This window comes from Berkeleyomyces rouxiae, assembly GCF_048999995.1.
Source record: "Berkeleyomyces rouxiae strain 22BRR77 chromosome Unknown BrBRR77_ptg000008l, whole genome shotgun sequence".
NCBI lineage: Eukaryota > Fungi > Ascomycota > Sordariomycetes > Microascales > Ceratocystidaceae > Berkeleyomyces > Berkeleyomyces rouxiae.
Window position 1 is genome coordinate 1,482,001 of NW_027396498.1, and position 27,886 is coordinate 1,509,886.

The window sequence follows — 27,886 nt, forward strand, 5'->3', positions numbered from 1 at the left end:
TTTCTCAAAGAAAAATAGTAATGAAAGCACACCGCAATTGTCTTTTTTTCGATGTACATTTAGCTGCTCAGTTGCTTGATGCTGCTTTGGAATTGGTGAGTTGCACGACTCTGAAACAGCCGCATTGTGAAAACTGGTTGGGAGACCTACCTTGAGGCTTATAAAAAGACTCTTTAAAGACTTTGCAATTGATGGTGTCGCTGAATTACACTGGCTTCAAAGTAGAGCTTTTCTATTTGAAACACCAGGCCTTGTTCTGAAGATGCTGGATACCATAACTTTCCAACTACTGCACCACAACTATGCTCTCCGAATTGAGATTAAACTTCCTGCATTGTATCAAATACTCGACGGAACTGTTTTGAAGCTGCTTTATTGTTTGCAACCCGAAGGCAATGCGCTTGGTTCATTTTGAAGTTGCTAAGTTGACTGTGAAGGTACTGAGTTGAGCATGGTGATATTGCACTACACTAATAACGGAGTCGCTCAGTTAAACGTCAAGATACTGAATTGGACTTCTAAGAAAGCTTCTGGATTGACTGTGAAGATGTTGAGCCGGTTGAATTTGCTGTGTCTGAACTGAAGCTAAGGTGACTAACCTACAATGGCTTTCAAGAATTTGAGCTGGAACTGGTGATACTGAACTGCGTATACTTGAATGTCACTGGTTAAATTTGAAATGACTGAGTTGGAGTGAAAGATATTGAACTACACCGGGTTTGATTTGGAGTGGCTGAACTGGTCCTGCTTTCAAATTGCTCAATTTCAAGTGAGGGTATTGAACTTCATAATTCTTTATCTCGCTATACTGATTTTGGACTGGACGAATTGAATGTCACGATACTGAATTGCGTGTGATCTGATGTTGGTTTATTGAACTTGGAGCAAATGAATTGGGTTTGAATGCATTTATGCGACTATGTTTGTAAAGATAATCATATATCGTCACACAATGAACCTCACCAACTTTTACTATTTCCATTGATTACTACTACGAGTGCTTTCATAACCACCGCATTTATTCAGTAAGCGCAATAGATGTTTACTATGAAAAACTCCGAGGTCATACTGAATATGCTAGCCCATAAATGAAGAATCGCAATGGCTCTCATTGAAGACTTCATATACAACGATGAACATCTCGTTTTGGTCTGCCGCAAGTGCCGTATCTGTATTTCTGGCGATTCCAAACAGCCTGAGACACCCTATCTTCGTTGTAAAGCGCAAAACTTGAATGGCAAACCCTTGAAAGTGTTGTTATATCTGTTTGCAACATACGACCTCCGTACTTCAAAGGAGCGGAATGAGTTCAAGGCCACCATCAGAGCACCTTGACCAATCCCCTGGCTTTGCTTGCATTTGCGATAGTTGCTTTAGCTTTGCTTCGCCGTACCTATAGGTAGTCAAGGCACATGTTCGCAATGCCCACAAGAAAAGCACCGTCGACCACTCTCTTGATACACTGTTATGGAATGCTTGTATGTTGTAAACATGCATGAAGAGTCCGGGCAGAATTGGCTATTTTCCCGTGCAGTGTGACGAGACAATTACTACTTCTGAGCCTGCCCGCCATCTGAATGACCAGCCAGGCTCATAAAACAACCATGTTCAAGACACCCTTCGCATGCTGTTTATTATCTTTTAGATGAAGAGGAAAGGACCTGATATTCAGTCTGCAACGGACCACGTTTCTCAAGTGTACCACTTCATGCACGTCGCTGAATGCGAGGGTTGGCCTGATAAAATGAAGATTTCCCACCTACGAAGGACTCTGCCCGATGCCGTCCGCGTAGCTTTGATGTATACCTACGAGCCAGCGATACACGATGAGTTCATGAGAGATATCCTCGGTACTTGGTAGCGGGTTGATGAATTTAATGCTGGCCTAACGACAAAGCATGTCCTATAACTCAAGTTTATCCTTGCACGCACCTTTGCATGACAAATCGTTTGTGTCCGCTAGACAAAATGTGAAGACGGTGAATGGAAGATTTTATTAACTTAATTAAGCGAAATATCAAAGCTCGCTAGAACATAAAACATGAAAGTGAATCCAAAAACATAAGAGGTGGCATTGCTTTCATACCTGTGGTAAGTGGGAGAGTCATGATGCCCAGCGGCATTGGTCACAATATTAAGTCAATTAGCAAACTGGCGATGAAAGCGTCGGATGGTCGTAAGTTTCGTAGCAACCTGAAAGGGCTTTGATCACGCTCCCCATCATCCCATCCCGTCCTGCCGCTGGGCAGTCTCGCCTTGATGCAGCCCAGAAGCTCTTGAGAGCAGCGGGAGCTTCCGAGACTCGTTGACGGGCTCGCCTTGCTATCTGGACTGAGAGCCTTTGACCCACTAACCAAGGCGTGATCGAAATCAATCTTCATGACGCGTTGCAGCTCGTGGCTCCAGGTCAAGTTTCCATTACTTGTGTGGTCCCGATCGATGAGGCCCACGGCCTCGAGCTCTCTAAGAGTGCGCTCCTCCTCGTGCTCGAGGTCGACATGACCCATCTCGGCGAGCCGCTGAGCACGTCGGCTGTGCAGCCCTAGACCCGCATACGACATCAGAAGCATGTGCGTTATGAGTGCGCCGTTCGTCATGGGATACGGCAGAAGCAGTGGGACTATGCCGAGGCACACTGGTATCGTTACCCCCTGCTGCTCCGCGAGCCTCTTGTAGACACGGACCTCTCGTAGCAGTCGGTAGCTGTTGAACGACTCCACGCCCTTGGCCACGAACGTATATCCGTACCCCGTAACGGTGATTTTGAAGAGGCAGCCGATTGCACCCACCAGGCCCCGCTCTAGCATGCAGCCGCAGTCCTGCTCGGCGTTGGATAGGAGCTGTAACTGCACTAGTTCGCAGAGCTCGTCTAGCGTCAACGCGTGCTCAACCGATGCCCGCAGGTACCCAGAATCGCGCTGTGCCGCTTGCATGTGCAGCAGGACATTAGGGCAGTCGGGGTCCATCTCTTCGCCATGCACGAGGCCGCGTAGGCATCCCTGGGTGCAAAAGGGCCGGATGGGTCGGAACGTTGACGGGTCATGTTGACTAGGCAGCGTCGGTCTTTTTGGCCTACGTCCATTAACGTCCCACCGCCGTAAACCGGGCTTCGCTCGCTGTTTGGCCCACACCACTCTATCCTCGCCCCGTTTCCTCTTCATCCCTGCATATGTATACGTCTGAACGGGAGCGTCGCTGTTAGCGTCCGACGTGTTCCATTGCTTCTTGAGCGGCGAGGTGCGTTGGTGGCGTCTTCCGGTTGACATGTCCATGTTGCTCGATGTAGAGGGCCTATTGTCGTCGTCCCCATAACTATAGTTATCGGTGTTGTCTTGGCTGTTGTCCTCACCGCGACGTCGTTTGCGCGACGCTGAGCTGCCTCCCGGGCTCGATGCAGCCGTGCTGGAAGCCGGCAGTTCGGGAAAGCGAGTCAGCTGCGAAAGATTGAAGCCACGTTCACGCACTTGGCTAGGTGTCGTTTCAAGGGCCACGAGAGTGATGGCCGAGAGCATTGACACGGCGAGGCGGCCCCTCTCATCATCCGACAGTTGCCCGTCATTTTCTGTCGAGCCAGGGGTAGAGACATACTGGGGGAAGAGACATGCGTGATAGAGAAGAGTGGTCGGGTCTTCAGCTGGCACCCGCAGGAAGGAGAGGGTCTCGCCAGTGGCTATGTACCCGAATTCAACACCTGAAGAGACCATATAGTGGAATGCTTGGGTAAGTGCGCGGGCGTAAAACACTTGACCGGGGACGCCCCTTTCGGCTAGACGGGTTACTTCTTCTTGTTCATCTCCTGTCGCTTGTTTGGAGGCAATGCGGGCCAACTGTACCATGTAGTCTTCGGGTATAGAACCGTCGACGTACCTCGACATAGTTGCCGCACGCAGGCGATAGAGGGCTTTATGCTCTGCTAAACTGATGCGACGGACGTTGTAAACAGTGCCACTACCTCGGAACTCCTCGCCAAATTCATTTGCATTGCTGTCGTCATCCAAATCGTTCATGTCTCCGAGCGAGGCGATGGTGTCGGTTGCAAGCACATAGCAGTCGGGCTGTGTCTTGGGTGGCGGTCTGGCAGCAACCTGGGTCCCGGACTCTTCTCCATCTCCGCTCAAGGCCGAGGTCTGCATTGATCTCTGCCCCCATCTAGAGGTATAATTGTCAAAAAAGACCTTCTTCTGTTGGCCACTAGCTTTGAGGTACTCGTTGAGGATCCTCCGAACGGGTATCTGGAGAGTTTTGTGGATGAACTGGGACGTCTTCATCTCATTTAGAAATGATTCTGATCCTGAGAATTCGCGGGGAAGTTCATCCTCAATCTCCTGAGCCATAGCACGCATGTTGATAACAGACGGGAAGACCTGTTGATGGCCCAGGGCGGCCTGAATGCGGGCAAATGATTGCCGGCATATGTCATCAAAGTCTGTCCATGTGCGCATCTTGTGCGGGTAGTATTTCCCTACAATGCTCGTTCGGCCAGATGTCGTTGCCTTGGACTTTTCCCCCTCTGATAGCGTCTGAGGTCGGGATCTTGGTAGAGTAGGAACAAGGCGTTCGAGACTGAAGTTGAGGCCATGGACGCACTGAAGATATCCATTAAGGTCCTGGTCTTGACGATGTTAGCAGACGGGCGAGTTTTGGTGTTAATAGGAGCCGTACCTAGCTGCACGAGGGCCTTTTCGTTTAGCTCTTCTCGGAGAGAGAGGTTGACAGCTTCTACATCACGCCGTTGCCGCTCTGCATCCTCTCGGCGTTGCTGCTCTGCCTCAAGTAGCCGTCTCAGCGTTTTTAATTCCTCCTGTGGGTCTTGGGACATGGTGAATCATCTAATCAATGCCAGTTTGTAGTCAAAGAAGGGGTGGGTGCAAAAAATTAAATGCGAGAGAGTTGATGATCGTGGCAAGATTGACATGTGTGAGAATAGCGGTTGCATCCGTTGTTGTTGCCGGGAGAGCGCTGTTGGGGTTGCGCCTTAGCCATTTGAAGGTTCCACCTAGTGTATCAATGAGCTACCAAATGTCCGTCGCTGTTTCCCGATTAGGAAGGTTAAAAACGTCAAATATAAGCTCCAAACAAGTATTTCCATGTAAATTGATTGTTAAGGTTGGATCACAAGTACTGGGTCTTCGTAGTATAGGACGTAGTGAATAGAGACATAGATTGAAGCTGATGTGTGTAGGGATATCCTATTTTAGACCATGACTTTTTAAAGCACATTTGCAGTTGTGGTGGTTGTTTGAAGATTTCGAAGACAATTCAACTGCGACAAAATGCGACAAAGTATTCGGGATGGGGTGGTCAGTCGAGAAAAAGTCTGAGTTCTTTGAAAAAAAAAAAAAAAAGATCTGACAAACAAAACTTCTGCGCAAGTTGGAAACAATGGGGCGGTAACAGGGGTCTGACGAATCAGAGACAAGTATAACCAGTTTGCAAATAGACGCAGCAACTGAATGTATCGACACTTGGATGCACGCATGAAAAATGCATTAAAATGAGCAAAAGGTATTGCAAAGTGAGTATAACTGTCTTGATTGACTTCTGACGGACTTATGGCTTATTTGATCAGGTGGTGCAGCTGTGGTATTTGATGAAAGACCTTGGAGCGGCTCAATTGTGTCAAGTCTGTTGCGTGGGGTCGTGAGTCGCAAAAAGTCTGAGTTGTGTAGGTTCCAAAAGGCAGTGAATGTGGAGAACGGCACTTTGGATGAAGTTGAAGTTATCTATTAAGGTCTATCACTTATGTCTACCTCCTGGACAGCCGCGCGCTACTTATACTTCTGAATAAAGGGGCTGTTAGATTAGGGCATTCCCTTTAATCATATTTGTCGTCTGCGGTGTTTAGGATAAGTTGTAGGGTTGTGTAGTCACGTGATAGGGGTTATGGTGATGGTCTTGGGATCATCATTTTACAAGTTGCTTGAAAAAAAAAAAAAGATCTGGAATGCAAAATTGCAGGTCATGGCAGCCGACGGGATGCGACAGGGATCCGCTGAATCAGAGAATAACATACTCCTATTGGAAGTGATTGAGGCAATTGGCTGTCTTCACAGCTCGATGCACTCACGAGAACTGCATTAAAATGAACAAAAGGTGTTTCAAAATGAAGATAAACCACTGGAATGATTGCTGTGGTATTCATGCTTTTTTTTTTTTTGGAGCGACGTGGTGCAGCTGTGGTGGTTGTTTGAAAAGTTAGAAGACTGGCTGACTTCGTTTTTTGCTTGGCTTGTTGGTAGCCATTGCACATTGACAAATATTGGGTAGGGTTAAGAGAACAAGGCCGGCATAATGAACATCACACAAATGGGAGTGCACACAAGACAATTGGTATATCACAACATCGAGTTTAAGAAGACATAGTTACAGAGACAAAGCAAGATGTGTCCGAAGATACAAAAGGGACATTGAGTATAGTCTGGAGATTGATATTGGTGTTGGTAAAGTGTCTCAGGCGAAAGTTGGGTGGTGGCCGGAATTGAATATCTCCTTTGAGCAGCGGATGTGAGGTCAAGGCAAGTGACAATCATGACGAGTGATAAGGCAAGAGGGCAAAGTATACTCGGAGAATGAGCTGGCTTGGGGGAGCATATCGGTGTAATTGGATTGTGTAGGTGACAAGTGGTGGGGATGCAGTGAAGGCAGACGTGTTGTGGTGATCGGGGTAGTGAGCGGGGTGGTGATGCGGAAGTCAAGTTGCGAACAACACAGGATTGAAATCACAAAAGGAAGTTTGGGCACAGAGCATGAGCTGAGTGATACACACACGCCGGTATAATTGGATTTCATAGGCGACAAGTGGTCGATGTGCTGTGACGGTAAACGTGTCGTGATGTTCGAAGCAGTGAACGCGGTGGTGATACGAAAATTGACTTGACAAGACGGGGAGAATGCACGACGAAAGAAAGTCTATGCTCCGAGGATGAACAAACTAAAGTGCAAACGGAAATACAATTGAATTGCAGAGGGGACAAGAGTTAGTTGAGCTGTGACGGTACACGTGTGGTGGTGTTTGGAGGTGTGTACGTGGTGGTGATGCCAAAATCCATTTCGAAAGACGGAGACATTGCAAGAAGAAAAGCAAACTAGACTCGGGAAACCAGCAGAATGAGAGAAAGCTATCAGTATAGTTGAAATGTAGAGGCGACAAGTAACTCATGTGCTGTGAAGGCGAACGTGGTGGGATGACCCGGGGTATGCACGGGGTGGAGACGCCGAAATTGATTTGACGACATGACGACACTGCACCACGAAAATAAAAACAGACCTAGGGAATGGTCCGAGCAAGATCTGGCTATTGGTATAATTGGATTCCGCAGGGAACAAGCGGTTGAGGTGCAGTGACGTCGGACGTGTGGTGGTGATCGGGCCTGTGATTCTAATAACCAAGTTAAAGAAATCAGGCGATTTAAACTGGGAAAGCCAAGCATACTGGCAAAGTGGACAAACTTTGGTGAGTTCATTGATATACCCCAACCACGTTGACGATGAGTAGTTGAAGTGTAGTAAGGTCGAACGCAGGATGCGTGCTGTTAAGAGAAGTGATCTCGTCAGTCAAGCCACAGACATGAACACGATGAAAGCAGGAAATTAAAATACATCCAGAGGATAGGCTAGCCTTGATGGGCTTATTTGTATAAATTGCTTGCACTGGAGATCAGTGGTCCGCATGCAGTGAAGCTCAACGTGTGGTGGGCATCGGGGTGGTGATCATTGAAGTCAAGTTACGAACGTGAGGACATTTGAAGTGAGACATCAAAGTATACTCGGAGGATGGCTAGAAAGTGCTCAGCTTATTAATGCAGTCTAATTTCCCGGGCTATAAATCGTTGAGGTACAGTGAAGTTCAACGTGTGGTAGTAGTCAAGGCAGTGATCCCGTAAGGCAAGTGACAAGCACGTGGAGATTTAAATAAAGAAATCAAAGTGAACTCGAGGGATGGCCCAACGTCATTGAGCTTACTGATATTATTTGATTTGATTGCGCTAGATACAAGTAGCTGATGTGCAACGATGGTAAACGTCTGGTGATGGTCGGGGCGGTGTTTCCGGGAATCAAGTTATCGACACGTAGATATTCAAGATAACAAAACAAAGTGCAGATTGTGTGATTCCAGACAGGCAGACTGAGGCAAAAATGAACTAAGGCGAGGGTTTTGTTTAACAGACTACTGCAGTAAATAACAGATACGAACTAACGGGTTTGAAGAAGTGACGATGCAGTTTGTTAGTGTGTAAGGACAAACAGTACAGTGGAGTATATTTGTGGTACGTGGACTTAGATTCAACTGTAGTGGCAGTAGGTACAGTATATACTCTCTTGTTTTGAGATGCAAGGCAAGACTGACAGGCGACAGAAGATATGGAAAACAAAGGCTGATTACAGGTAGTGGAAATGATGGTGAGGTTCAGTGTTGAGCATAGGATAAGGCTGCGGTCGGTTGATTCAGATTAACAGGGTAGGACATGGGGTACAGTGGCATAGGGCAAGATTGTGTGTAGTATGTGGCAATGGTGTGGACAAGGGGATGGACAAAGAGGACCAGGAATAGGTGAACAACTGACGGGAGATTTATGGTGGGACATGGGCGGACAAGGTGTGTAACAGGTATGTCATCAAGTATCAGGACAAGCAAGTTGAGAACAAGGTGGACAAGCAAGTGGACAAGCAAGTGGACAAGCAAGTTGACAAGCAAGTTGACAAAAGGCAGGATAATTAAGTGGATAAGTGGCAGGATAAGTTGACAATTAGGTTGACAGACAGGTCGACAAGTACTGTAACACACACTTCGACAATTAAGTTTGGACGTAGGTGGACAAGTAGTTTATTACATAGGTCGACAAGCAGGTGGACAAGTAGTTTAATAGATAGGTGGACTCGTGGGTGTAGGAATAGTTGGACAAGTAAGTGGACAAGTAAGTGGGCAAGTAAGTGGGCAAGTGTAGTGGTTGGTATGAATGACAGGGCAAGAATGACACAAGCATAGGTTGGATGGAAATGATGAATGATGAATGAAGAATGATGGTGATTGTCAAGTAGAGGGATTTGCGAGATATGATGAGAAATGACAAAAAGCAGTGATACAAGTAGGAACAAGGAGATGAAGGCGATGACGGGATGTAAGTGGGTTGATATGGTTGATGGATTGAGGGTTGGATGAACAAGTGTGGTGAGATTCAATAGTTTGTATTTTGGCCCAGGCGACCAACCCTAATTGTGGAGAATCATGTGATCAGAGATGCAACCCTGAAAGTGTAGAGTCATGTGACACAGGTATTAACCCTGAACACACATGGGTCACATGACACATGTGCTAACCCTAAGATTGATCGAGTCATGTGATCTAAACCCCTAACCCTAGACGTAAAGCGATCATGTGACATTCATGTAAACCCTAACCCTTGTCCCGGACATAGAATTTTTGAACTTCAAAAATTTGAGAATATGACGTCATAGTAGAGCGGATATGAGATTTAGCGAACCGCTAGTGTAGGATGAAGGAGGAAGAAAGGGAGAATAAAGGAGGAAGAAAGGGAGATGTTACGGGTCGTGGACCCGATGTTGGATCATCTTTGGGCTGATCCATGTTGACCCACTTTTTGTGTGATTTGAAGTTGGGTCCACTTTCGGGTTAGGGTTTGTGGACCCACTTTTAGTCGACCAGGGTGCGACCCACTTTTTGTGTCAAGTGGGTCGGGACACACTTTTGTGTACAGGGATGATGCCCCACTTTTATTGTACAGGGGTCATAGGGCTGGTTGCCCTGGTGGGGCCCACACAACTGGATTCCTGAATGCCTATAAAGCAGAGCCAGTTCCCCCATCTTTAGTTTAGATTTTCTTCTTCCTTTTCTTTCTTTTCTTCCCTATGTTAAAGATAATAAACAGCATTGGACCTAACTATGAGTTTTCTCCGTACTTAGACAACCCGTCACATATTATCTTTAACATCACATTTTTTTTATCTTAGAAGCTTGTGAGGAAGCTTCACTACCCCTTGTTATCTTAGAAGCTTGTTAGGAAGCTTCATGACCCCTTGTTGTCTTAGAAGCTTGTGAGGAAGCTTCATTACCCCTTATGTTCTCTTAGAAGCCTGTGAGGAAGCTTCCCGTCCCCCCACCACACGAAGTCCGCCGACCTTGCATAAGTGTCAAGGTTCTTAAGCGAAGAATACCACGTTCCGCACGTGACGAAAGAAGCTAAGACTCGCATTCAGGCCGTGAGATAGCATACTTTAACGATGAACGACAAGTCAGAAGATGTTCTGTCCGGGCTACCCCGCGACTCCCAACAGGAGCAGCCCACCAATACCCCAGGATTAGAGGTATTTACGCCTCAGCAACTCGCAATAGTCCAGATGATACTACAGAACCACGCGAAACTACAAGCCCCGGCTCCTCCCGCGCCTGCACTTGCCCTACCACCTTCACAACCGATGATTAACCACCGCTACAACGCACCGTGGCCAGAGTGGGATGGAAAGCTTTTGTCCTTCCCCAGATATTTTAAACAGTTGAAGGTCCGCGCGCAAATCGCAGCTCACGTCATCGGGTCTTCCCAAGCAATTTGTCTCAGCATTTTCATGAGTATTCACGCTGAGCAACAAGCGAGAGTAGAACAATGGTTCACCGATGGCGCCTGTAAGGCTTTACGGTCTAAAGGAGAACGCTTTTAGAACAGCAGAAATAAATTAAGAAACAGATAAAGAGAAAAGACTAATGTACAAGAAAACGGGCGGAAACAACACTATCTATATACACGCGGTAGAGGCATGACGCGTACCCTTGACAACGGCGGTGTGCACACGGGTTTGGCAGGCGGTGAGTAACGGCGGTATGCAAGGCGGTGTGGACGGCGGTGTAAACGGCGGTGAGGGCGGAGCCTGAGCCTACCTCGATCCATAGATCGTTACAATCGCCTCCTCCTCCCTCTCCTCCGGGGGACTACTGGCAACTTCCAGGGGCACTCGTGGGTCTGCTCGTATCTCTCAAGGGCTGCTGTGTCTTTGACGTGTGACAAGGGTTCCCACGTTGGCTCTGCCCATCCAGTCCACTGGACGAGCACTTTGTGACGTTTGTCGACGACCTTGTGTCGTAGGATCTCGTCGACAAGATACTCGCCAGCCACTAAATCGCCGGAGGCTTCTTCGGGCGCGATTGCAGGTGGTTCCGGGTTGGCTAGGACTTGGGAAGGCAGAGGGTCATCACGGGCGCGGCGGACAAGACTCACGTGGAAGACGGGGTGGATACCGGTGGGCGTGTCGAGTTTTACGGCGTGTGTGCCAACGATTTGGATCACGCGGTACGGCAAGGCAAGCCAGTCGAGTGTCTTGGAGGGGCGGATGGTGCGCACGTTGCGCAGACGCAGGTAGACTCGGTCGCCGACTTTGAAAGCTTCCGCTGCCTGGCGTCCCCGGTTGGCATGTCGTTCCTGTGTTTCGAGGGCGACAGCCATGGAGGCTTGGGCGAACGCGGTTGCGTCGCGGTGCTTGGCGAGCCAGTTGTGGCCGGCAGTGGCGGGGGAGACGGTGGAGCCTGGTTCGTGGTCGGTAGTCAAGTCGAGGGGGTCAATGTTGTAACCGTGGGTAAAGAAAAACGGGGAAAGGCCAGTGGCAGTAGCGGTGCGATTGTTCAGGGCGACCTGGGCTTGGGGGAGAAGTGCAGCCCAGTCGTCTTGCAGGAAAGCGGTGAAGGCACGAAGGTAAGTCTCGATCTCTTGGTTGGAACGCTCTTGGGCGCCGTCGGTCTCGGGGTGAAACGCGGTGGAGAGGCGGCGGGTGATGGAGAGTTGGCGACAGACTTCTGTCCAGAATAAACCGGTGAACTGAGGGCCTCGGTCGGAAGTGATGGCGCGAGGTAGGCCGTGGTGAGCAAAGACATGGGTTATAAAGGCTCTGGCAACATCTGGGGCAGTGTAAGATTGCATCGGTATCAAGATTTTACTCTTCGACAGCCGATCGGTGATTCCCAAAATTGTAGTGCAGCCTTCGGACTCAGGGAGACCGACGATGAAATCCATGGCGAGTTCTTGCCAGGCACGGTCCGGGACGGGCAGGGGCTTCAGGAGGCCACGCTTCTGGTCGCGCCAAATCTTGCTTTTACCGCAAGTGTCGCAATTACCAACGAAGCGGCGGACATCGTCAGAGAGGCCAGGCCAAGCGTAGGAGCGGCTGACTAGATCACGGGTTGCTGATCCTCCAGGGTGACCGGTAAGCGTGGAGTCATGGACTTGCTGGATGATACGAGTGCGGAGGGGCTCGTAGTACGGGATCCACAGGCGGTCACGCCAGAGGAGACGGGTGGCGGAGTCGAGGGTACACTCGCTGATCTGCCAAGGAAGGCCCCACTCGTTGGGGAACGAGCGGGCTTGTTCTTGGACAGCTTGTCGCGCTTGCCAATAACGTTCGTTACGGGTAAGTGCCGAGTGCCAGAGGGTCTGGAGTTCCGGGTCAGCAAAAGGGGCATCTAGGGCAGCGTGGTCGAGGGTCAGGGTTCCTTCAGGGTCTTTGTCAGGCTCTTTAGCCCAAACGGCGGCGGCAATGACGAAGTCGGGCCCGTCAGGGCGCAGAACTTGGTGGACACGGGACTGGAGGCGTTCATCGGAGAGGTCTTGGGGCAGGTCTTGGTCGCGGCGGGAAAGGGCATCGGAGGTCACTTGAGTAACGCCGGGTCGATGAATTAACCGAAAGTCGAACTCGGACAATTCATGGGCCCAGCGGCGTTGGCGTTCTGACAGGGTTCTTTGCTTCTGGAAGTACAAAAGGTTCTGGTGGTCGGTGTGTACTTCGAACGGGATGCCAGCGAGGTAGGAGCGCCAAGCGCGGAGGCAGGAGTGGATGGCCAACATTTCCTTATCGTGGATAGGGTAGTTGACTTCCGCTGGGCTGAGCTTTCGCGAGAAGTAAGCAACAGGACGCCAAAGAGAATCAGCACCTTGCTGTCTGAGGGAACCTCCCAGGGCCCAGCCGGAAGCATCGGCTTCAACGATGGTGGGGAGGTCAGGGTCAAAGGTGGCAAGGAGCGGGGCAGAGACAAGGGCCTTCTTCAAAGCTTCAAACGAACGGAGTTGTGTAACGATCTATGGATCGAGGTAGGCTCAGGCTCCGCCCTCACCGCCGTTTACACCGCCGTCCACACCGCCTTGCATACCGCCGTTACTCACCGCCTGCCAAACCCGTGTGCACACCGCCGTTGTCAAGGGTACGCGTCATGCCTCTACCGCGTGTATATAGATAGTGTTGTTTCCGCCCGTTTTCTTGTACATTAGTCTTTTCTCTTTATCTGTTTCTTAATTTATTTCTGCTGTTCTAAAAGCGTTCTCCTTTAGACCGTAAAGCCTTACAATAGAAACAGATCTTTCTTCGTCCTCTCGACCCCGTTCCCTGTCCTCGTTCCTCGACCTCGTTTCTTGTCCTCGTCCCTCGACTACGTTCCTTGAACCAGACCCTGTTCCCACCTTGTCCCCTCGTCCAACGCCAATTACCTCCGTTCCCAACGTTCCTGTGACCGTCACATGTCCTACCGCGTCCCCCCTCAAGACCCTGATTCTGACTCTGACGCTGCTTCTCAAAACTCTGTCTTCTTTGACCCCGCCTCGCCTCCCGCAACAATGTCCAACCCCACTGTCCCCGGCCCGAGCAACGCAGGCCCCTCCATGCAAGACTTGTTCCAAGCCCTCCAGACCATGCGTGAGGAAAATGAACGTGCGCAGCAACAACTGCGCGCAGACAACGAACGCGCACAGCTACAACTGCGCGAAGAGTTCTCCCGCGCGCAACAACAGCGGGACCAGGAGATCGCCAATCTCCAGGCCTTTGCCCGCGCTGCCACTGCCTCCCCTGCTCCCCCCGTTCTTGCTACTCCGTCCGTCCCCGTTGCCACAGCTGACGCCTTTGTCAAACGCCCCAAGCCCAAGATTCCCGACATTCCCCTGTTCAGCGGCAAGAGAGCCGAGTACCGCGTTTGGGCCATGTACGCCCGCCAAAAGATCGCGCGTGACGGTCCCTCCATCGGTGACGATGGGGATCAGTACACATATCTTTTTGCCCGTATGTCCACCGAAGCCCAGAACCTTGTTGCTGTTTACTTTGCCCGTGGCCTTGAGATGGGCTACACCGCTGCCACTTTCCTCGCATACCTGGACAGAATGTTCATCGACCCGTATGCTGCCGAGCGCGCCTCCACGCAACTCCAGAACCTCCGCCAGCGGGATAACGAGCCGTTCGCTCTTTTCCTGCCCAAGTTCGAGAAGTTGCTCGGCGAAGCTGGTACTGACTCCGACCGTGCCAGCATCTCTATCCTGCGCACCGCCCTCTGTCCAGAACTGCGTCGGGCCATGGCGAACCCGAGGACGGATTACACCTACGAGGATTACAAGTCCGAGTTGTTTACCGTCTCTTCCAAGCTGGAGGAATGCAACGTCCTCGAGCGTTCTTCCAGCAGGATAACCCCGTCCTTCCCTGCCAACCCTGCACCTGTCCGCCACCCCGACGCCATGGACTGGACCCCCACCATCACCACCACGGCCCTGAAGCCATTGACCGACGAGGAGCGCGAGCGCCTTCGCCGCAACCGCGCCTGCTTCCGCTGCCGGCAGACTGGCCATCTGCGCCAGAACTGCCCGCTAAACTTTGCTCCTACTACCACTGTCCCTGTCCGCTCCGCCAACCTTTACCAGCCTGCTATGCCGACCCCGGCTCTGCCTCTGCCTCTGCCCGCGCCTGCGCCCACGCCCGTGCCCCGCGACATGTCGGGAAATGGAGAGCTCTAGGCGAACGTCGCCGTCTAGAGCCCCAAGGAGAGAAGATCGCTCGGGAGGAAATGGGGGCTAGGGGTACTTATATAGATGTTGTTCTAAATAAAACTTGTTCTACCTCTGCCTTCGTCGACTCCGGTTGCCTGTGTCTTGCCACTGTCTCTCCGCGCACCGCTACCCGCGCCCACGCTGCCATCCTGCCCATCTGCCCTCGTCCAATTGCTCAAGTAGTTGATGACCGAAATCCACCCGTCATAGACCAAGTTGCTGTCTTCGATCTTGGTCTCGGAGGATTGGACGAGAAACTCTACGCCTACATCGTCCCCGGTCAGTCTGAAGACCTTATCCTCGGTCAAGGATGGATTGCCAAACACGATGCTTCCCTTCGCCCCGCGCAAAACGAAGTATTCATCCGCCTGCCCACGCCTCTTCGCCTGACTACAACCACCGCTGACCCCAACGTTCTCCCCGTCTCCGCCCGCGCCATCCGTGCCTTCCAGTTGAGAGCCCGACGCTCTCCCAATGTCCGCATTTTCTCCGCCACGCTCCATGACATTGAGAAAGCTCTCAAAGCCAAGATCTACACCGACCCCCGTGCCAACTGTCCCGAGTGGCTTCTTCCCGTCATCGACGCCTTCGATAGGAAGAAAGCTTCTGAGCTTCCCCCGAACCGCCCTGGAATTGATACAGAGATCCGCCTTAAACCAGGCTTGTCCCCGCCCTCGTGTCCTCTGTACTCAATGAGCCGAGAAGAACTGCTGCTCCTCCGGAAAACCCTCTACGACCTGCTGGACGCTGGCTTTATCCGAGCTAGTAGTGCTGAAGGCGGTGCCCCCGTCATCTTCGTGAAGAAACCTGGTGGTGGTCTTCGTTTTTGCGTAGACTACCGTGCCCTGAACAGCGTCACGGAGAAGGATGGTTACCCGTTACCACTGATCAACGACACCCTCCGTGATATTGCTGCTGCCAAGTACGTTTCCAAAGTTGACGTCATCTCTGCTTTCCATCGCCTCCGTCTTAAAGAAGGCAGTGAAGCCTACACGGCCTTCCGCACCCACCTCGGCGCGTATGAATGGCTGGTCACCCCTTTCGGTCTCACTGGTGCTCCTGCTGCGTTCCAACGTTTCATCAACCATGTTCTCTCCCGCTGGCTTGGAATATCCTGCTCCGCTTACCTCGATGATGTAGTGATTTACAGCTCTGACTCCCACGAACACCACCGTGACCTTGTCCGTCAGATCATCCGCGCTCTTGGAGATGCTGGCCTGCAACTTGATTGGGACAAAAGTGAATTCGAATCCCCGTCCATCAAGTACCTCGGCTTCATTGTTGAACCCGGCTCCGGCATCCGTGCAGACCCAGACAAAGTCAAAGCCATCCAGGAATGGGAGGCTCCCACGTCTGTCCGCGGAGTCCGTAGTTTTCTTGGGTTTGCCAACTTCTACCGCTGTTTTGTCCCCGAATACTCCACCGTCGCTGCTCCCCTGACTCTGCTGACCAAGAAGGACCAACCCTTCAAGTGGGAAGACGAACAACTCCGTTCGTTTGAAGCTTTGAAGAAGGCCCTTGTCTCTGCCCCGCTCCTTGCCACCTTTGACCCTGACCTCCCCACCATCGTTGAAGCCGATGCTTCCGGCTGGGCCCTGGGAGGTTCCCTCAGACAGCAAGGTGCTGATTCTCTTTGGCGTCCTGTTGCTTACTTCTCGCGAAAGCTCAGCCCAGCGGAAGTCAACTACCCTATCCACGATAAGGAAATGTTGGCCATCCACTCCTGCCTCCGCGCTTGGCGCTCCTACCTCGCTGGCATCCCGTTCGAAGTACACACCGACCACCAGAACCTTTTGTACTTCCAGAAGCAAAGAACCCTGTCAGAACGCCAACGCCGCTGGGCCCATGAATTGTCCGAGTTCGACTTTCGGTTAATTCATCGACCCGGCGTTACTCAAGTGACCTCCGATGCCCTTTCCCGCCGCGACCAAGACCTGCCCCAAGACCTCTCCGATGAACGCCTCCAGTCCCGTGTCCACCAAGTTCTGCGCCCTGACGGGCCCGACTTCGTCATTGCCGCCGCCGTTTGGGCTAAAGAGCCTGACAAAGACCCTGAAGGAACCCTGACCCTCGACCACGCTGCCCTAGATGCCCCTTTTGCTGACCCGGAACTCCAGACCCTCTGGCACTCGGCACTTACCCGTAACGAACGTTATTGGCAAGCGCGACAAGCTGTCCAAGAACAAGCCCGCTCGTTCCCCAACGAGTGGGGCCTTCCTTGGCAGATCAGCGAGTGTACCCTCGACTCCGCCACCCGTCTCCTCTGGCGTGACCGCCTGTGGATCCCGTACTACGAGCCCCTCCGCACTCGTATCATCCAGCAAGTCCATGACTCCACGCTTACCGGTCACCCTGGAGGATCAGCAACCCGTGATCTAGTCAGCCGCTCCTACGCTTGGCCTGGCCTCTCTGACGATGTCCGCCGCTTCGTTGGTAATTGCGACACTTGCGGTAAAAGCAAGATTTGGCGCGACCAGAAGCGTGGCCTCCTGAAGCCCCTGCCCGTCCCGGACCGTGCCTGGCAAGAACTCGCCATGGATTTCATCGTCGGTCTCCCTGAGTCCGAAGGCTGCACTACAATTTTGGGAATCACCGATCGGCTGTCGAAGAGTAAAATCTTGATACCGATGCAATCTTACACTGCCCCAGATGTTGCCAGAGCCTTTATAACCCATGTCTTTGCTCACCACGGCCTACCTCGCGCCATCACTTCCGACCGAGGCCCTCAGTTCACCGGTTTATTCTGGACAGAAGTCTGTCGCCAACTCTCCATCACCCGCCGCCTCTCCACCGCGTTTCACCCCGAGACACTGTCATGAATAGCCATTCTTGCCATTGCCATTGCATAGGGTTATGCCTGGCACCTTACCCCGCTTCCGTTGTGTCACGCTAATGTTCCAAGGACGTATGATGATACGGTTATACCACTTGGTGGTCTGTGTAACCTTGAGGTGTCACTCCGGTTTATCTACTCGGGTGTGGCCGGCTTGCACACTATAGATCATCGCTATTAGGTAACTCGGTACTCTGCAGTTGATACAGCTTATTCTGAGTTGACTGCTATTCTCGTTCCTTTTGTGTCAACAGCGTTTGAGCGTGGGGCCCACACCTGTTAGGCCGATATCGCTGTAACGCGACATATCGTTGCCTGGGTGTCTTGAGGGATTTTCAGTTCTGCTGCTGCCGTGTTGGTTTATCTCGTGAACTAACATCCGGTTTGATAGTAGCGTCTGGTAACGTTGAGTTACGTATGTCCCCACTTTCGGTTATCTGTGATTTGGTTCTAGCTTGGGAAGATCTCTGTTGTCAGAATCTGCAACGCCTTAAATAGCGTTGCCTTCTGCCCTGTGTGATCAGGTTAACTCTTGCTCCCCAAGCTTAACAATCACATACACCCCTTTTGCCATTCTTCTTTGTATACTAGTTTATAGTATCACTTCTTCGATAGTACCTTCTTCTTTAGTACTATATCTTTAATTATCACTTGTTTCTTGATAGCCTTCATTGCATCAGTACCTTCTGTCGTCTTCGTTACCTCAGTGTTCCTGTGATTGTTTATTCCCTTCCGTGTGTTATAAGATCAATTAGTTGAGTGTGCCTCTTTACCTCAAACCGACCATACGACCTAGAGAGTTCTATCCTCTCCTCCCGGCCGTATATCCGCGCAGGCCTGACTGTCCACCTCTGGAACCTATCATTGTCCTGAGTCGTTGGCTTTCTAGAACCCTAATGGTTTCCTTGGGCCCTATCCGTAATATTTTGTTAAGCTTCATTTAAAGACTCACACATTCTTCCAACTCTTTGTTATTCTTTAGCACACCTTATTCTTCTTTTCGTTCCGGCTCTCGACTACGGCCGATATCCCGTCTTCCTATGATCATACTAGCGCTGCTGTTGTTACACAACCTTCTTCGTCCGCTAGTCATAACTCGGCTCTTTCTGGTTCTTAGTTGATTCCATTTCTCAATCTACTTCTCTTCTTCTGTGGACAGTCAGTTGATGGCACTGTCTCTGTCCCAGCTCCTTTAATTTCGTTGAAGCACTTTGTTCCTCTAGGCTAATGTCGTCTCAAGCTTTGCGTTCCACTGCAAGCAATGAGAACCGGCGGGCTCACCGCACTACCGCTGAGCAGGTTCTCGATCCTGTTGATCAGGATGACCTACGGCTAGAACAAGTGCACAAGCGATATCCCGAATGCAGTTCGGACAGTTATTATGATTTGCGTCCGGTGTTCTTGCGGGATGGTGTACCTTCAACCACCTCTTGTCAAGACGCAGGTCATGCTGTTAATCTTGTCTCGACTGCCGAACATATCAATACTCTTCCGTCTGATGATGCACATCTAAATTTGCAACTTGTCAAGCAAAACCTGGATGGCATGCTCACACGTGGCTTCATTGCCCCTACTTCTTCAGTGTTGGCTTCTCCGATTCTTTGTCCTCGGGAACCAGGCAGTGTACGATCTTCTGTTGATTTACGGGCGGTCAACTACCTTATTTTATAAGCTGTTCATTTGGTCCCGCATCAACCAGTCGTTACAACTTGCCACATCTGAACGGGGGTTTCCAGAAAGCCATGTCTACCAGCTATGCACCTTTTGGCTTGCAGCAATGATGTTGCCAACTCCCAGATTACTTTGAGTTACAACATGGTACCTGAGTGTATAAAGTGTTGTTGTTGAGTTTACTCACACACCTGCCATTGTGCCAAAGCATGTTATTGAGTTCTTGTGGGATTTCTTGGACAGTTTATGTCTGTTTTTAGACCTCTGTGTCTGTATTTCTTGGCCTTTGTCTTGCCTAATTGTTTTGACTCCTGTTGGGTCTATTTATATGATATCAGCAGCTAGTGTCTGTTCTTTGCTGAGCTCGTTGGTTCTACGAACAGCTCGTGTCTGTTCTTTGGGTTGACACCTCTTAATGCCTCTTCCTTGTGACACCGTGTGTCCATCGGCGACTGCTTTTTTTGTGTCTCTTCTTTGACCACTATGGTGCTTGCGTTTGACCCCTGCTGGGTTATAATTGCCGACAGCTCGTGTCTGTCCGGGTATTGATAGTTTATATCTACTCGCTTTGCTGACAGCCCGTGTCTGTCTGGGTATTGACAGTTGCTGTCTACTCGCTTTGTTAACAGCTCGCTTCTGTCCCACTTCTTGACAGTTATGTCTAGTCTTCGTGCCACAGTTGTGTCTAATGCGTTAGGCCACTGTTCGGACTATTTTCTTTCGGCTGTTGTTGTGTCTACTTACGACCACTATACGTCTACTTCTTGTGACATGTTCTGTGTCCTCTACTTTGGACAGCTCTCTTGCCTGTTACTTTCTTCGACTCTGTTACGTCTACTTGCGACTACTCTATGTCTCCTTTCTGCGACCTCTTTGTGTCTTCACTTGGGCCTACTCTCTGCCTCTCTCTTTTGGACAATATCTTGTTGTTTTTCTTCTCGTTAAAAGAAACACGATGTCCCTCTTCGAAGTCCTGCCTATGGTGGTGCAGGCCAGTCTTGTATCTTGTGCTGAAATACTGCCAAGTTTGACAAGCTGACTTTACCAATTTCTTGTTTTCCCCTTTCACCAATACTCTTTACGGATCCTGCACGTCTTTGTTTCCATGCTGTCTGTTGTCATATACCAATTACCCGATCGATGATGAGTCCCCATTACACATGTTAGTCTATTCTCCCACAACCGGAATCGTGTTCGTTTACATCCATCGAACCATGTCCCAGGGGGTTCTTAGCTATTGTGGAGGCGATTATGTCGCGGCGATTGATGATTGTGCCAACTGAGTAGCCACTCTGGTGTACACTTGTTACCAGAACTTGGTAGTTCTCAGGGGACCTTCTGCATCTTGCAGGCAACAGATTTATGGGCTATGGAACTGAGCGATTGTTGTTTGTTATAACCTACAGGCCTGGCTCTTACTTCTATGACCAATGCCATAACTAGGGAGGACAACAAGGTTGAAAAACCTTTGCCTTTGCGGGTACTGAGCTGCGTTCTCAACTTATTCCCACTTAAGATCCTTGGTGCTGCCCCTCGGTTGATGAGGTTGCCTTTCGTTATTCCCATTCTTTTTTACCTTCCTCTTGTCTGTGGACACGAGGCCCTTACGAAGTTGTCGTTGCACTTCAAGGCCTTGTTTTATGTTGATCAGATGTACAAGCTTTCATGCTAGGGATTCCGTTGATCCCCTATACGTCACGATGTTGTTGGTGCATCGAGATCTACAATTCTTGCCTGCGGAGTCATGCTGTGTCTAGACCCGTATGGTTGGCTTATTCCTTCTGTTCCGATTCTGCAAAGCCCGGTGGACTTCCGTGTCCCTAGATGCCCGGCTTCCTTTTGCGAATTCTCCGACTTGATTCTAGTCTAGGATGTGGCGATCTTAGTACTGCTGTGGAAATCAGTCATTTAAAAGGAGCATACTGTCATGAATAGCCATTCTTGCCATTGCCATTGCATAGGGTTATGCCTGGCACCTTACCCCGCTTCCGTTGTGTCACGCTAATGTTCCAAGGACGTATGATGATACGGTTATACCACTTGGTGGTCTGTGTAACCTTGAGGTGTCACTCCGGTTTATCTACTCGGGTGTGGCCGGCTTGCACACTATAGATCATCGCTATTAGGTAACTCGGTACTCTGCAGTTGATACAGCTTATTCTGAGTTGACTGCTATTCTCGTTCCTTTTGTGTCAACAGCGTTTGAGCGTGGGGCCCACACCTGTTAGGCCGATATCGCTGTAACGCGACATATCGTTGCCTGGGTGTCTTGAGGGATTTTCAGTTCTGCTGCTGCCGTGTTGGTTTATCTCGTGAACTAACATCCGGTTTGATAGTAGCGTCTGGTAACGTTGAGTTACGTATGTCCCCACTTTCGGTTATCTGTGATTTGGTTCTAGCTTGGGAAGATCTCTGTTGTCAGAATCTGCAACGCCTTAAATAGCGTTGCCTTCTGCCCTGTGTGATCAGGTTAACTCTTGCTCCCCAAGCTTAACAATCACATACACCCCTTTTGCCATTCTTCTTTGTATACTAGTTTATAGTATCACTTCTTCGATAGTACCTTCTTCCTTAGTACTATATCTTTAATTATCACTTGTTTCTTGATAGCCTTCATTGCATCAGTACCTTCTGTCGTCTTCGTTACCTCAGTGTTCCTGTGATTGTTTATTCCCTTCCGTGTGTTATAAGATCAATTAGTTGAGTGTGCCTCTTTACCTCAAACCGACCATACGACCTAGAGAGTTCTATCCTCTCCTCCCGGCCGTATATCCGCGCAGGCCTGACTGTCCACCTCTGGAACCTATCATTGTCCTGAGTCGTTGGCTTTCTAGAACCCTAATGGTTTCCTTGGGCCCTATCCGTAATAACCCGGAACCCTAATCCTTTCTTCGGGCCCTATCCGTAATAGTCGGGCCCGGGGGCCTTCTTGGCGTTGGCGGACATGATTGCCTCCTTGATCTCGTGGTCTGTAAGGTCAGGCCAGGGGTATATGCTTCGGTCGGTGTCGTTTGGGGGGGTGTCGTGATGGGGGTCGTGATGGGGGTCGTGTGTATCGGCAACGTCAGGTCGGGGGTCGACACCTGCGCTAGACGTAGCACCCAGTAGCGTCAGGAAAGCCTTTTCCTTCTCCTCGGGGGTATTGGCTAACCCGTCTGGCCCCTGGATGGGGGGGAAGTGTTGGGGTTGCACCCTTAAGGACCGACGGAAGCCCGACACCAACACTAACGGCGTATCCTCGAAGGACTAGTCCGGCGCTGGTACGGCAAAACTAATGCCAGACCAGAACCAAGACTAACGGCACTTCCTAGAGGAACTAGTTGTCGTCGCCGCCGATCGTCGGTTGCCTCCCTTTCCAACAGGATAAATAGTCGCATTGTTTCTACACCATTTAGAGAGTTTAGTTTTGTTCTTCAATTCGAGATCTTTGTCCCTCTGTGTCCCTTTCTGTGAAGATCCAGCTTAGCGTAATCACACCTTAACATCATCTCGAATTCTCAAACCCCCCTTTCCCTTTTCCTTTTTTTTTTATTTTTCCTTAAGTCACTCTTATCTTTCCTTTTTTTTTTACTTTACCGCCGACCCGACGAGGGATCGAGATATATTTTTACTTTTCTTTTACTTTGCCATTTGAATATCCACAGCGGCCAAACCCTATGGCCCCAAACTATTTTGCACCCTCTGACGACGATTCTTCCTTCCACCACAGCTTCCGAGAAGACAGCATACTACCAGAAGTCCCCGGTGAGCCAGAGGTTTTCCACGAAGCAACAATGGCTCACAATAACGAAATGCAGGGACTCCCCAACTCCGCCCCCGCGACCCCAGTGGTTGTGCGAAACACCTCCTCCGACCTCCGCCCGGTCCGTTATGACCATACGCGGCCTGATCTCTACCCAACGTACCGGTCATACGTGGAGATGAAGTACCGCTACGACCACAGTCACTTCAACGGCGCAGGAGGGTTCATTCTGCACTGTTACGGTCTGTTAGCCGACAATGCCTTGCTCCAGGCACAGACCTACATTGCCCGCATGAGCCGCGATCCATCGTTGGAGAACGTGGATAAGTTCCTGGAATTCTTGGACAGCTGCTTCGAGGACACCTCAGCTTCCCGTCGTGCACTCTTGGAGCTGCACACCCTCAAATGCCGAGGTGCCTCTGCTCCGGAACATTTGGCTCGGGTCAGTCGGTTGATGCAGATCGCTGGCTGCTATAGACTGAGCCACGAAGAGCGCATAATGAATCTGAGGCGCACCCTCCCCGGGCAAGTGATGTCTGCCCTGGCTGGTTTCCCAGACCCCCCAACCTACGAACAATACGCACAACAGGTGCTTAATGCCTGGCAAAAACTCGACGAGTGTCGGCATGCCCACCCTCCGAGGAACCCTGCCCGGACGTCCCAGTTCCGCAATGTCCCGGCACAACACTCCCCTGATGCCATGGACTGGGCGCCCACCCATAACAGTGCCCCCCGTCGTGCCAAGTGGGTCTCCAAGGAAGAACTCCAGTCACGAAGAGCCAGAGGACTGTGCCTCCGTTGTGGCGCTGGTGGCCACATGTCCCCTAACTGCCCATTCGAGCGTGCCCGCCCCCCGGTACAACAGAGTGTTCGCGCAGCCACGAACCTCCCTCCTCCTGTACTCGAAGAAGAGGGCGAAGAATATTACGAGACCGCCGAGGAGGACTCGGGAAACTGATCGCCTCTGCCCCAAGTCGTGGTCAGAGGCCCAAGCAGGTTTTCAAAGACGACAAGGCTGCTGTGAAGGAATGGGAAGAGTTGAATAGATCTATTACCAACACATCAATTCAATTAGATGCAGTGATCAACAACACTTGTCCCGTGATTGCATTGATTGACACCGGTAGCGCTTCCCCCTCTATGATCAGCAGTGACCTTGTAAAGAAATGGAAACTTGATACGCATTTCAGTTCGCGTCCCAGAACGCTGGTACCATTTAATTCAAAGAGTACCGTCACGGTTGACCGATTAGCCGTGTTTAAAATTGACATATCGGGCCACATAGAAAAACATGTGGCGTGGGTAGTACCAAAATTAGCCGAAGACATCCTGATCGGATACCCATGGCTCAAGAAACAAGGGGCAAGGATAGACTGTGAAGCCGACACAGTTAGATTTAAATCCGGCATTGTCGCTCGAGGAAAGGCGACGACAAACCATACCTTCCGCTCTACCATGGTACGAATAAACAGAGCGAGCACCTTCTTCCGCGCCGCCAAGAGAGATAAGCTGCGGGTTTTTGCAGCTTCAATCGAAGATATCAATAAAGCCTTGGCCCGTTTGGAGAAAGATAGAGTACCAGCCAACCCCAGAGAGTGGAAAAAGAAGATCCCAGCTTGGATCGAGCACGACAAGGTCAAGGTGTTTGATCCAGACGCACAATTTGCTAAAAAGATGCCTCCCCGCCGGCCTGGCCAGGATCATAGGATCGAGTTGACCGTGCCCGACGAAGAAGCTCCATGGGGCCCCCTTTATAGCATGACCAGAGAAGAACTCGTGGTTCTTCGCCAGACGCTTCTTTCATTGCTGGAAAAAGGCTACATTCGCCACAGCCAGTCCACTGCTGCTGCTCCCATCCTATTCGTGAAAAAGCCTGGTGGCGGCCTCCGCTTCTGTGTAGATTATCGTGCACTAAACGCGACTATGAAAAAGAATCGGTACCCACTCCCAAACATCAGCGAGACCCTAGCTAATGCTTCCAAAGCTAAGTGGTTTACGAAACTCGACGTTGTTTCCGCGTTTCATAACATCAGAATCGCCGAGGGAGATGAGTGGAAGACCGCTTTTCGAACGCGACAAGGCCTTTTTGAGTGGAACGTCATGCCTTTTGGTCTGGCCAACGCGCCTGCAGAGTTCCAAAGTTTTGTGAACAGTCTGCTACGCCCATACTTGGATGTGTGGTGCTCTGCCTACGTCGATGACATCTTGATTTATACCGACGGCACGTTAGAGGACCACTACGAGAAGGTCAACTTGGCTTTAGCAAAGGTTCTGGAGGGCCAACTGACAATCGACATTGATAAATGTGAGTTCGCGGTATCGAAAGTGAAGTACCTGGGATACATCCTTGAGCCCGGCAAGATTTCAACCGACCCAACCAAAGTCTCTGCAGTGTCGGACTGGCCAACGCCCAAGAAGGTCAGGGACGTTCGAGCCTTCCTCGGTCTATGCAATTTCTACCGCACCTTTGTCAGAAATTTCACTACTCTAGCGACTCCCTTGCTACAGTTGACAAAGAAAGACCAGGCCTTCCAGTGGGGCGAAAAGGAAGAAGAGTCCTTCCAGGCTCTAAAAGAAGCATTCACCTCGACCCCTGTCCTCTGCACGCACAATCCAGATCTGCCAACTGTTGTTGAGACAGACGCGTCTGGCTACTGTCTCGGTGCAGCGCTTCTACAGACGCAGCCCGATAGATCAACTAGGCCTTGTGCTTATTTCAGCCGCAAAATGACTGCCGCCGAATGCAACTACCCGATCCACGACAAAGAGCTGTTGGCTGTTGTCTGTGCCCTGAAGGAATGGCGTGGCGAACTCAAGGGCCTGAAGGAGACGTTTACCATCGTCTCAGATCATAAAAACTTGCTGCATTTTACCAAGTTGCAGCACTTGTCCGAACGCCAAGCTAGATGGTACCTGACCTTGAGCGAATACAACTGCACCATCGTCCACCGTCCTGGTAAACTCTCCCCTCTCCCAGATGCTCTCTCTCGCCGCGACACCCCAGACAACACGAATGACGCGCGCTACAACGACCGACTAGCCACTATCTTGCACCACGACGGTAACGGCCTGAAAGTTTTCTCGACACAAACCACCAACACGCCAGAAGCCCCTTCTACCCCCGAACTTCCGCCTGCCTTACGGGAACTCTGGTCTGATGCCTGTGCTGCCGATGATGAATACGCCATTATCCATAAAGCGTTGACAGATGGACTGTCACAGTGGCCCGAAACAATCAGACACAAGTTGAGAGTCAACATTTCCGACTGCTCTTTGGACGCCAAATCCGCTATTCGATTTCGGAATAAACTATGGGTACCTACTAACGAGCCATTGAGAACCGCCATCCTACAGAACATTCATGACTCGCCCATGATGCTGCACCCCGGAAAGAACGTCATGCAAGTCGAGCTGTCTAGAGAGTTTTTCTGGCCCCGCTACGTCGAAGATATCCGCCGTTTCTGCCGCAACTGTCAAATTTGTGGTAGTTCTAACATTCGTCGCGACAACAAGGACACCACCCTCAAAGCCTTGCCAATTCCCGACCAGCCTTGGGCCGAGATTGCCATCGACTTTATCGGACCTTTGGAACCAGCACAGAAAGGCGGCATCACCTACACCCACGTCCTAACTGTTATAGACCGTCTATCCAAGGGCGTCATCCTTATTCCCGCCGACGCCCTCGACATGGAATCTGTTGCAGATATGTTCTTCCACCACTTTTACCGACACCACGGCATGCCAAAATCTATTTTGTCTGACCGCGAATTTGTCAACGCAGCTTGGCGACACCTCTGCAAACGCCTAGAGATCGAAAGGCTAACCACAACAGCTTACCATCCGGCTACCAATGGAGCTGCAGAGAGGATGAACGCTGAGATCAAAGTCAAACTTGCCAAACTCAGCGCTGAAGGCCCCGCCTGGCTCAATCTACTGCCCATGGTCGAGTTCAGCATCAATGCCACCCCATCTTCTGCCACTAATGTTTCACCTTTCTTCTTGTCTCACGGCTACCACCCACGAGTCTTCGCCGCACCACCATTGCCTGTCGAACCCGACAATAACGGTCCACTCGGACAGGCTGAGAGGGTCATCCAACGCCTGAGAGACGCCCAGAAATGGGCCCACGCCAACCTTTCTCTGTCACGAGCGGAGATGGAGCAACGCGAGAATGAACACCGACGTCCTGCACCAGATTTTCCTACAGGCTCATACGTTTGGCTCACCCTACGCCCTGAACAACAAGGCTCAGGCCTCGGCAGGAAACTTAGAGCAAAATACCAATACTGCAAAGTGTTGGAACAAGTTACCCCTCACACTTATCGTCTTGAAGTACCGGGTACAACTGCTCACGACGTCTACCATGCCGATCGCCTTCGCTCAGCTGCCAACGACGCTTTCCCTTCCCAAAAGACTCACGACGATCGACCAGCACCTATGGAAGTCATCAATGGTGAAGAATACTGGGAGGTCGAAAAGATCCTAGGCGAACGCACTTCTAACGGTGTCAAGCAAGTCAAAGTCAAATGGAAAGGCTACGTCAGACCTGGCTGGGAACCAGTCGACCTTCTGGTCGATACCGACGCCTACAAACTATGGCTCAGCCAAAAAGGAACCAAAACGACGCGCAAAAGGAGGAAGAGAGGCTGATGTTGGGGTTGCACCCTTAAGGACCGACGGAAGCCCGACACCAACACTAACGGCGTATCCTCGAAGGACTAGTCCGGCGCTGGTACGGCAAAACTAATGCCAGACCAGAACCAAGACTAACGGCACTTCCTAGAGGAACTAGTTGTCGTCGCCGCCGATCGTCGGTTGCCTCCCTTTCCAACAGGATAA

At 50.8% G+C, this 27,886-nt stretch overlaps 6 protein-coding genes across 6 annotated transcripts; 4 read left to right on the forward strand and 2 right to left on the reverse strand.

The window, feature by feature from the left end:
- Window positions 1-2,126: 2,126 nt before the first annotated feature.
- Window positions 2,127-4,819, reverse strand: BROUX77_006560 (uncharacterized protein; the record flags this gene model as incomplete). Its single annotated transcript, XM_073751558.1, has 2 exons — window positions 2,127-4,612; window positions 4,663-4,819. The coding sequence occupies 2 exons, from the start codon at window positions 4,817-4,819 to the stop codon at window positions 2,127-2,129; spliced, it is 2,643 nt and encodes an 880-aa protein (XP_073603629.1).
- A 6,088-nt stretch (window positions 4,820-10,907) lies between these two features.
- BROUX77_006561 (uncharacterized protein) lies at window positions 10,908-13,209 on the reverse strand (the record flags this gene model as incomplete). Its single annotated transcript, XM_073751559.1, has 2 exons — window positions 10,908-13,048; window positions 13,161-13,209. 2 exons carry the CDS (start codon window positions 13,207-13,209, stop codon window positions 10,908-10,910), a joined length of 2,190 nt encoding a protein of 729 aa, XP_073603630.1.
- Window positions 13,210-13,511: 302 nt separating this feature from the next.
- BROUX77_006562 (uncharacterized protein) lies at window positions 13,512-14,768 on the forward strand (the record flags this gene model as incomplete). The annotated part of the gene is made up of 1 exon (XM_073751560.1): window positions 13,512-14,768. One exon carries the CDS (start codon window positions 13,512-13,514, stop codon window positions 14,766-14,768), a length of 1,257 nt encoding a protein of 418 aa, XP_073603631.1.
- Window positions 14,769-14,818: 50 nt separating this feature from the next.
- Window positions 14,819-17,620, forward strand: BROUX77_006563 (uncharacterized protein; the record flags this gene model as incomplete). The annotated part of the gene is made up of 1 exon (XM_073751561.1): window positions 14,819-17,620. One exon carries the CDS (start codon window positions 14,819-14,821, stop codon window positions 17,618-17,620), a length of 2,802 nt encoding a protein of 933 aa, XP_073603632.1.
- A 5,341-nt stretch (window positions 17,621-22,961) lies between these two features.
- Window positions 22,962-24,005, forward strand: BROUX77_006564 (uncharacterized protein; the record flags this gene model as incomplete). The annotated part of the gene is made up of 1 exon (XM_073751562.1): window positions 22,962-24,005. One exon carries the CDS (start codon window positions 22,962-22,964, stop codon window positions 24,003-24,005), a length of 1,044 nt encoding a protein of 347 aa, XP_073603633.1.
- A 497-nt stretch (window positions 24,006-24,502) lies between these two features.
- BROUX77_006565 (uncharacterized protein) lies at window positions 24,503-27,697 on the forward strand (the record flags this gene model as incomplete). The annotated part of the gene is made up of 1 exon (XM_073751563.1): window positions 24,503-27,697. The coding sequence occupies one exon, from the start codon at window positions 24,503-24,505 to the stop codon at window positions 27,695-27,697; it is 3,195 nt and encodes a 1,064-aa protein (XP_073603634.1).
- Window positions 27,698-27,886: the final 189 nt, after the last annotated feature.